General features: G+C 41.2%; 1 protein-coding gene and 1 long non-coding RNA gene across 2 annotated transcripts; both read right to left on the bottom strand.

The window, feature by feature from the left end:
• Positions 1-1,550: 1,550 nt before the first annotated feature.
• LOC123481027 (N-acetyllactosaminide beta-1,3-N-acetylglucosaminyltransferase 3-like) lies at positions 1,551-3,315 on the bottom strand (the record flags this gene model as incomplete). Its single annotated transcript, XM_045220331.1, is given in 3 exon segments — positions 1,551-2,476; positions 2,478-2,580; positions 2,583-3,315. Coding segments are annotated over 3 exon segments (936 nt in total), but the record flags the coding sequence as incomplete, so codon positions are not given.
• Positions 3,316-3,358: 43 nt separating this feature from the next.
• On the bottom strand, positions 3,359-10,125 carry LOC121533638. The gene is made up of 2 exons (XR_006660854.1): positions 10,041-10,125; positions 3,359-3,530 (listed from the first exon to the last, which is right to left on the bottom strand). It is a non-coding gene; the product is annotated as an uncharacterized LOC121533638 (long non-coding RNA).
• Between the last annotated feature and the right edge of the window lie 661 nt (positions 10,126-10,786).

Raw genomic sequence — 10,786 nt, 5'->3', positions numbered from 1 at the left:
ACGGCACGGTGTCTCTTAACTTTTCTGTTATGTGGGCAGCTTGTCTCTCCCTTTCTGTTTCCCCTTCCTCCTTGTTTTGTCCCCTGTCTGTTGTATCTGTATGTGTGTTTGTCCCCATTATGTTGGTGTCGTCTGCCGGTGTGTGTCTGGAGTGGATGGGGCGTGCTCAGGATCTGCCTCTCCTGGTGCAGCTGCGGGTTGTTTCCAGTGATTCCTGCCTCACGCAGCTGCATCCTATTCTCTCATCAACCTGCACTACTAATTCCTGGGCATGGCTCTCCACCGGCACCAGATCGTTGTTCTTACTAGAGCGGTAACTTGGCTCACCAGTAGAGTTAAATTGTCTTTGTCTTCAGCCTGGCTCTTTACTCTCCTTAACCTGTCGTTTGTTTTGTCTTCAGTTCAGACATACCTCCCAACCTGCCTGCCTGCCTTCCTGCCTTCCTGCCTGCCTGCCTGCCTGCCTGCCTCAGCCTCTCCTTCCTCCGGAGCCGACTAGCCCACTCTGTTCCTTTTCTTCAGTTGTTTTTGGACTAAGACAAATTGAACTTTTATTAAAATAATTTTTGTTTCTTCCACTCCCTTAGTCGTGTTTTGTTTCTCTGAGTGCTGGGTTTAACCATAGCTTAACATTTTCCCCCCTCCGTCCTATTGACAGAACGTCTTGGAGTTGCCTTGGCTCCCTCTGTAAATTATAAATACACTTGGTCCTTAGCGCTGGGCGTTACCCACCAGGGCCATGTTCAGAATCTGATTCTGACATGGTTAGATTGCAATATCAATGAAGTGGGAACCTGGAAACCCTCCAAAAATCACCTTTATAATAAAGCATTGCATGCATCTATTATTAGCGGGTCTGGGAAAGAATGGCCTTTTTTTCAAATTATTTCATGCAATTGTACGTAGTTTTACATGACTGGAGACATTAGACAGATCTTTTTTAATACCACACAAATGACCGAAATGACATTTTACTCTGACACTAACAAACAATTGTCAAGGTAGATGTAGGTGGGTGTGGTGGTGGAATCAGGCGCAGGACGCAGAACGTTAGTCCAACAGACTTTAGTTGAAGCACACGAAAAACAATCACAAACAAACGCCCTGAGGCGAAACTCCGCACGTAGGCGAAAATAACGGGCGCACTAACAGGTGCGACAAAAACACTCCAAACAATGGAGAGATAGCTCAACCGAGCAAACAGTAGAAATACAGCCTACCGGCACGACAGTAAAACAATCACACACAACACTAGACAAACACAACGAGAACTTAAAGGACACTAATTACACTAAACGCTAACAGGTGTAACAACAATCAGACAAAAGCAAACGAACATAGAAACATGCAACGGTGGCATCTAGTATTCCGGAGACGACGAACGCCGAAGCCTGCCCGAGCAAGGAAGAGAGGCAGCCTCGGCCGAAACCGTGACAACAATAGTGGTTTAAGATCAAGTATATTGCTACAGAAACAGTTATGGCATTTTTAAACATTGTTTCTATGTTTATAAGGCTAATAAGAAAAGATGTCAAATGACTTGAAACGGGAAAGGTGTAACAATTTATAGGGTATTTGCATCAGTAAGTGACTGAAATGCATCATCATTTCATAATTGGAAAGTTCTGGAAAACACCAGGGAAGCTCATCAAGTAGCCTGAAAAGTGTGTGTGAGTGTGTGATTAAAAATAAATAAATCACACATGCAATTTGCAACAACATTGTTACACAAATGGATATAAAATGATATTCTATAAACATGCAGTCAGCATTAGATTCACAGAAAGACACACAGGTATTCATCCTCTGATTATTCATTTAAAAAGAGAACATTTTCAAGAAAACATTTACAAAGAACAAACAGAGCCTGCCTAAAGACAAAGAATGCCCTGTCTAACATATTGCTATTTTGCAGTCAACCACAACAGTTTGCTATCTGATCTTCAGATTTGTTCTGAGCTTAGTGGGTGGTGAGGTCTTCAAGAGGCACTGTGGTTTACACTAGGCAAAGTGTTCAGATAAAATGTCAAAAACAAAAAAGCAGAAGGCAGTGGAAAGAAAGAGTGAAACAAAATGGACATCAATTGCCCATTAAAGTATAATAAATAGTATAACAGGTATACACGTCTACCCCTTTTTTGGGGAAAATTATAAATCAATAATGTGTTGTCAATCATTTACATTAATAACAATGCCAGCTGTCAAATTTCACAGTAACCTGGCATATGTCAATAGATCCGGCATTGTCCAAACAGCTGCAGGAATACAGCAGGAATAAAACCTGCTTTGAGAGATCACACCTCAGTATTAGCTTGTCAAAAAAGACTGGAAAAATAAACCTGAGCAGGCAACTGATTTCAAGGGTTATAGTGAACCTTACAAATTCCCACATTTCAAGTTAGGTTCATGTATTCCATGCCACATAATATATATCTGATGGGGCAGAAATCTGTGTACTAAAATGATTTCCTGTAATCAAGGGTTGTAAGCGTACCACTTTTGGGAGGGGACATGCAGTCCAGCAGGTTCTGACACCAAATGGGACTGGCTTAAGACCAGCCTTTTCCAAACACATTCCATGTAGACATCGTCAATTGGCAAAATGGGAATGGTATGGGACATTTTGTAAATGACTATAGCTGTGTATCCAGAGAGCAGGAAGCCCCCTCCACCACAGTAAGGGGGATATGAGTCTGACTCTTGAACCTGGACTGGGACATAGTATTTGCTCCCTGTCTCTCTAATGGGTCCTACATAGCGGATTAGATGACCTGCAAAAAGGTGCTTGTCACCATCTTTGTTTTTCTGGCTGTGAAGGTAGTCCACCATGTTATCTGTGTTGGCAAAGATATCATCGTCACCGTTGAAGATAAATCTGGCCTGGCGGCAGTTCTTATCCATCCACTCTAAGAACAAGATTTGCTTCAGGGTGAGGTTGAAGAAGGAGTCGTTGAAGTCCCACTGCAAGATATCATTATGCTCACGGTTCTCCAGTCGTAGAAGCTTGTTTAGTTTGCGCTTCTCAAAGCTTGTGCCTGTTGTTCCAGAGAGAAATATCCTGCGGATCCACATTCCATTTTGCAGTCTCTCCTTGGCCCAGGTTTTCCGTAGTACCTCACGGCGGTCATAATTCACAGGTGAGCTTTTTATGACAAGCAGAAGGAAGACATCAGCAGACTTGTGAGGGCCTCCACATTTATCAGGTACATCCAGCAGCATCGGGAAGTGGCGGCAGTGACGATAGAAGAGGAAGTCTTGGATGTGACCAGGCAGAGAGGAAAACCCTGACACATTGGCCGCAGACTCATTCCGTCTACACAATGGCCCCAGGTGAAAACACCGCGCTCTCACTGGTTGGTTTCTGAGGTCTGTTTTGATAGGTTGATTCCATTCTGTTTATGTGGACATGGTCAGAGGGTTCATCAGGAGGAATGTCCTTTTTACTAAAAATTATGACCAAGCACAGAATGCCTATCACAAGTAAAGCTGTTGCCTCACGCAAACAAGAAGACCTTCCCATCTTTGTTGCTCTGTAATGAGAAAAAACAATACTTTATTTTATGTAATACCTTGCTAAAACCAAGTATAGAGTTTATTTGTTATAATTCATTGGTATTAGATTTAAAAGGTGATCAAATAGCTCCTGATTTGTAATGTCATTAATGGTTTTCTTTTGAAGCAATGTTTTTTTTTTTATGTACAAGTGAATAGGTTGGTTTACTTTTAAGTTTAAGTTTCCCACGATCTCGTTAAAGTTTTGACCAATGAGGTAACTTGTTAAGTTGTGGCCAATGGGAGAGTGGACTGGTTGCTGGGAAAGAAAAGAGAGGGAAAGGTTGAAAGAAGGGAGAGAGAGACGTTAGTGGGGTTGGTGAAGGGAGAAAACTGACCAAAGGAAACGATAAAGAGAGAACAAAACCATACCTACAGAGTTTTTTTAAGGGAAATCCTGATTTTATTTATATAAGAGAGTGTTTATTATTTCGTTAAGAAAGACCAAGTGGAGACTGAAGCTGCCGTCGCATTGTGGAGACATTCGACATCCTAGAGCAGGGGTGTCAAACTCAATTTAGCTCAGGGGCCACATGGAGGAAAATGTATTCCCAAGTGGGCCGGACCGGTAAAATCATGGTATATATAACTTTAAAACAACAAACTTCAGATTGTTTTCTTTGTTTTAATACTATCAACATAAAACATAAAGCTGGAGCCTGAGGACAGTGTGTCCAAAATAGTACAAGCACAACATCACTATTAATCATAAAACACCTCAAGTTTATTTGAAAATTCTAAAGAAAAGAACACACAAACACACAATGCCTCGTGATTCACAGAACTGTTTCACAGATCACAGAACTATATCAGGGTGTCATTTCTCAGGCAGAAATGTAGAATACAAATAATGAAATCCTGTTCCCAAACAAGTGCAAGAACCACAGAGTCAAGAATAGGTTAAATATACAAATAAAATAAAATCAATTAAATACAAAGCACACAACATAAAAACATATAAACATGGAGCCTGAGGACAGTGTGTCCAAAAGCACAACATCACTATTAATCATAAAACACCTCAAGCTATTTGAAATTCTGAGGACAAACAACACACAAACACACAATGCCTCAGTGATTCACAGAAGTATATCACAGATCACAGAACTATATCAGGGTGTCTCATGCAGCACTTTAAGTGGGGTTGCATAGTTTATTTGACTCCTGATACCTGGCATCTTTTAGCTTTCACCAGCGCATCAATATCAGGCGTCACATCCTGAGTGGCAGCCAACTTCAGGATGTGATTCAAGTGCTTGTGCGTGAGCCTTGAGCGCAGCTTTGTTTTATTTATGCTCATTACAGAGAACTTGCTCACAAAGATATGTGGTTCCAAACATGCACAACAGTTTTGCAGCGAGGGCTGTCAAGTTGGGGCACACTGACTGTGCTATTGGCAGACTCCACTAAGCTGGCAGGTTGGCTAACAGCCTGCTGCCTGGCCTGCACCCTATTTCACTGTGGGGCTAGAGGAGTTAGAGCCCTATCTATGTTGGTAGATAAGAGGAGAGCACCCCTCCAGCTAGGATGGAGTCCGTCACTCCTCAGCAGGTCAGGCTTGGTCCTGTTTGTGGGTGAGTCCCAGAAAGAGGTGGCCAATTATCCACAAATGTTATCTTTTTGGGAGGGGCAGAAAACAGTTTCAACCAGCGATTAAGTGCTGAGACTCTGCTGTAGAGCTCGCCCTTACTTCCCCTAACGGGAGGGGGCCAGAGACAATTACTCGAGCCGACACATCTTTCTAGCTGATTTACAAGCTGAAGCTATGTTGCACTTGGTGACCTCTTACTGTTTCATCTAACTCGTGTGCCGACGTGATAACAAACTTATACTCTACTACTCCAGTTTTAGCTTTAGCCAGCACCATCTTTAGATTAGCCTTAACGTCGGTAGCCCTGCCCCCTGGTAAACAGTGTATGATCGCTGGTGATTCGTTTAAGTCTAATACTGCGGGTAATGGAGTCGCCAATGACTAGGTTTTCAATTTGTCAGAGCTAATGGTGGGAGCCTTCGCGCTCTCAGACCCCGTAACGGGAGGAGTAGAGACTAGAGAAGACTCAGACTCAGACTCCGACTCGCTACATAATGGGGAAAACCGGTTTGAAGGTTTCTGTCGGCTGAATGAGCGACACCGGTTGAGCATTCCAACAGTATTTCCCTCAAGCCATGAGAAAGTTGTCCGGCGGGGACTGTGCGGGGGGGATTTATACTAACGTTACTGTCTGTACTTACTGGTGGTACAGACGCTGTTTCTTCCTTTCCCTACACTGAGATTACCCTTTGCCTAACGATTGCCCAAGCTGGGCTTGTAGCACAGCTATTTTCGTTGTAAGGCGATCGTTCTCCTGTATATTATGAGTACAGCGACTGCAATTAGAAGACATCATGTTAATGTTACTACTTAGCTTCGGGCTGTTGAAGATGTTGATGAACCATGTCCAGATAAAGCGTCCGAGTGAAAAAAGTTGAATAAGGGAAAAAAAAGTTGCGATGGAAAAAGGAAAATAACGTAAAGTTGGCAGCTAAAACGCACAGGAAAATGACTCTTCTGTCTCGGGATAAACGTCCGGGGTGAAAAAGTTTAACGAAAAAGATGAGTGAGGACAAAACTAAAAGTTGGTAAATTTGTTGAACACAAAGATTGATTAAACGTTTATTAAAGTAAAACGTGAATAGTTTGGCAGGTAGCCAAGTAGCAACAAACAGCACAGCAGTACGGAGACAATGCGGAAGCGAGACGGAAGTCACGTCAAAATCTCGTGATTAATGTAGATATTGAACCTTATGTCTGTTGTATTGGTGGAGTCATTTACTGTTTCTGTTTCATTTAATGCATGGGAAAAGCATACCTTATAATAATAACCAAGTCTATAATCATGTTATCGAAGTTAATACCCTACTTTGTTCTTCTACCCAAGTTTACAATAGGGATTCTTATTGGAGATGTCCTTTTCACCTAATATCCCATGCTGTTCAGATATTCTAAATAAGGTAATATTGTGAGAGTCAAATTCGAGCCTGGTGAGAGGGTTACATTTAAAATGAGCCATAAATACATGTGTATGACACACTGATGTGTTTACTGTCCCCGTACAAAGAACAACTATTTTAGATGACCTCTGCTCAGCTGATTGGTTGACATACTGTAAATTGAGACATTTTGTGACTGAACTTAACAAAAATAAGAAATTATATTACCAAACCAAGATAAATAACATAACACACATTGGAAAAATACTTTGGAGTACCATAAATTATATCAAACCCAATTAATGTCCATCGTTCATTGAAATGTATGGGTAATTTATAACAAAACCTTTCGATATTGCTAATCATTTCAATGACTATTTCACTAGTAAAGTGGAATAACTCAGTTGCAGTTGCATTCCCAAAATATGTCTGCAGAAAAATTGTTGAACAACGTGCTTCCTACAGTATGACAAGCATAAGATGACTGAGACAGTCATTACTGAGGAAAATAGTATTCAATTTGAAATAAAGAAATTTGCTTGGGTCATTCATATTTGTCCATAAAAACACAAGATCTTCATTAATTCAGTATTGTGCTATCATAATGACATTTTGAAATTACCATTGAAAATGTAAACCATAAAAACAATACAATCTATCTCTATGATGTAGAAGAGTACCATTGATTCAAATCATTTCAACCTTTGGACAATTACGTACTTCGGGGGTTAGGCAGGGGTGTGACAATAATGAAATTCCAACTAAAATGAGATCAAGTGTAAAATCAGTATTAGGTAGTAGTTTTCTCAATTGCATCATAGGACTGCAGTAATGGAAATGCAAGGCAATAGGGTGGAAACTCATTAAACTGTGTCATGTCTGATGAAAATAAGTGGAACAAGCCAACAGTTCTCGACATTCATAAAGACATGCTTTGCACAAAGTGAATGAGTAATTTCTCAAACAACTGGAAAAACCATCAAGGAAAATAGATAACCTTTTTTACTTAACAATGCCAATGCCATAGAGCAATTTCAGAAAGGTGCTTATAGTTGGGTTTTTATTTGCGTAACAAGGTTTCCCGTTTGAGGCTAGAAAGAAGCTTGTTCAAGACACTTTTCTTTCTGTAATTGATTATGGTGACTTATTGTATATGCATGCAGCCTCTTCTGTGTTAAAGAGACTGTTTATCATGTATATTTGCGTTTTGTTATAAATGCTAACCTACCATTGCACCTTGCATCAAATGGTGGTTCATCTCATAGAGATCAATAGAGGACTCATCTTTATATCTGTGCTATTATAGCGTCTGTGACAGCATGGGTAGTGCCATTGAGGCTACAACCAATAGGAATCCCCACCCAGTTGACTATGTTGACTACTTTGAAATAGAGGAAGCATGGTGTGAAGCCCTCAATGGTGCTGCCCATGCTAAAATAGCCTTTTGGCCACTAGAGGCCTCTATCATTCTCTGTGGTTCATCTACAAAGCCCTTCTGGGTAAACTAAACTCCCCCTCTACCTTGGTAGCCTGCTCTCCTTCACAACTAGTAATTACTAGACACAGTCTACTAGGTGGTTGCTACTAAAAGTCCCCAGGGCTGTTACAGAGTGAGGAAAGACTGCCTTTTCCTATTGTGCACCGGAAGCATGGAACAGTCTGCAAAATACGCTTCACCTAGATGTACGCCCGCTTTAGGCCCTAGATTCAGTCAGATCAAGTGTTAACCGGCAATAGCCGACAGCTACATAGCTGACATTTTGGCGGTGTCGGAAGTTTGTGTAACCTAACTGCGTTGGAGCTGTCAAATCAGTGAGCGGCTGCTCTTGATCATTGTCACAGAAAGCCACACCCGTCCCATTCACGAGAACGTGTAGGCTATAAATAATGACGCTCAAATTGAAAATACATTTAACGAAATAATTAGGATTTCTGTCAGCCTAATCGAGGTGTAGATTACATTACATCTCACATTCAAGTGTTGAAACTTGTAAACAAGGTTGAATGGGATTTCTCTTAATTTGACTCCATGCAGCCAAAGGCAATGTCCGCTTTAGGTATAGACCTAATGCCAGGAGCCGCTTGTGGATTTGACAGCTCTAACACAGTTCCACCTTCGGCACTGTCAAAACAACCGAGATTCCCTAAAAACACGCCACTTCGATACAGCTACGACTTTTTCGGAGCAGGTTAGCAGAACTTATGCAGCAGGTTAGGATAATTAACGTAGCAGGTTATGAGAATTAGGTAAAGGTTAGGAAAAGTGTTATAGGGTTAGGGTTAGCAAAAATGCATCCATAACCTGCTATGAAAAGTCACTTGTATGTTTATTGACTGCTGCTGCTTTCTTGGCCAGGTCTCCCTTGCAAAATAAACCCTGTGTCTCAATGGGTTTCTTCCTGGTTACATAAAGATTAAATACAAATACAAATTATAGTGTCACCAGGAAATTTACCAAATGCACTACATTTGGGGTGCGGTCAGAAAATACTGGATGTTGACTAGTCTTCCTAGGAAGACGGGTTGCCTCCCACATTAACAATATTCTGACATGCACAGTGCTGCATACATGCATAGGCCTACATAGTGCTGTTTCCCATAAGGTCTGGGATTTCCAAGACTAGATGTTGACAAACAGGGGTTGACTGGCCATCTGGCTTTTCGGGCAAATGTCATATGGGCTGGTCCATTTTTATCTTAGTGGGCCTGTCTAAAATTTTTAATTATCTGGTTAGTAATGGGGCCTCAAGGAATAAATGGGCCAGTGTGGGGGCCTTGAGGGAAAAAAATTGTCTGTTGAGGGGGCTTCAAGGAAAGAAATGGGCCGGTATGTTAGAAATGCCAGAGCAGATTTCTGGTCCCACTCTGCCCCTGTTGACAGACAAACTATGTCCACACACCCACTGTTCAAGTGCTTGTAGAATTACAATGATGAGATATACATATTAAGCTACTAACCAATTTGAGTGTGACAGTGTTCCAGTGTTGGTGAATTTCTTTCATTTATTGACAATAAGAGGAAAGGCGTGTCCCCCAGTCAGTCGTGTGCAAACTGAAAGTATGCCCGTTATAAAACCAGCACCACAGACTGTGGTAATTGGCTATTTTAATAAATGTTATCCAACAGTGAATTTATAGACTAACAATTTATTATAATAACCACATTTGCCTCTGTCACAGTAATTAAACAAATATCCTCTATACTAGCAGGTATTGCGCTGTTAGGCATGCATATAGTTCCTTAACTTCTCTCTGGGTAGCTTAGCCTATCGATCTGCACGACTTTATTCAAATTGTATTGGATCATCCAAAAGCAGTTTATTTGTTTGTTCGCATCAATAATATTGAACTGGTACAAATAATTACTTGTTAGTGATTATATTCATGTAGGATATGCCTACAAACAAACCAATATAGTAACCTATATGTATTTGTAGTATGGTGAATTTATACAACTAATTCATTGCCATAGAAAAGCATGTCTCCATATTTACAATGCACGGCACGGTGTCTCTTACCTTTTCCCCCCTCCGTCCTATTGACAGAACGTCTGGAGTTGCCTTCGCTCCCTCTGTAAATTATAAATACTATTGGGCCTTAGCGCTGGGCGTTACCCACCAGGGCCATGTTCAGTATGAAAACGTTCTCGAACGTTGCAGATAGAAATACCAAATAGAGCCGATGTGATTCCTTATTCTACATGTCAAATCAAATCAAATCAAACAAAAAATTGGTCACATGCGACCAATACAACAGGTGCAGACATTACAGTGAAATGCTTACTTACAGCCCTTAACCAACAGTGCATTTATTTTTAACAAAAAAAAGTAAAATAAAACAACAACAAAAAAAGTGTTGAGAAAAAAAAGAGCAGAAGTAAAATAAAGTGACAGTAGGGAGGCTATATATACAGGGGGTACCGTTACAGAGTCAATGCTGGGGGCACCGGCTAGTTGAGGTAGTTGAGGTAATATGTACATGGGTAGAGTTAAAGTGACTATGCATAAATAATTAACAGAGTAGCAGCAGCGTAAAAAGGATGGGGTGGGGGGGCAGTGCAAATAGTCCGGGTAGCCATGATTAGCTGTTCAGGAGTCTTATGGCTTGGGGGTAGAAGCTGTTGAGAAGTCTTTTGGACCTAGACTTGGCACTCCGGTACCGCTTGCCGTGGGGTAGCAGAGAGAACAGTCTATGACTAGGGTGGCTGGAGTCTTTGACAATTTTGCAGTGCAAAATGCAGTGATGCATGTTTGTTCTACATAGC

The sequence above is a fragment of the Coregonus clupeaformis genome, unplaced genomic scaffold, assembly GCF_020615455.1.
Source record: "Coregonus clupeaformis isolate EN_2021a unplaced genomic scaffold, ASM2061545v1 scaf3588, whole genome shotgun sequence".
NCBI classification, from domain to species: domain Eukaryota; kingdom Metazoa; phylum Chordata; class Actinopteri; order Salmoniformes; family Salmonidae; genus Coregonus; species Coregonus clupeaformis.
The sequence above is the reverse complement of the archived record's forward strand: the minus strand, read 5'-3'. Positions and strand labels throughout refer to the sequence as shown.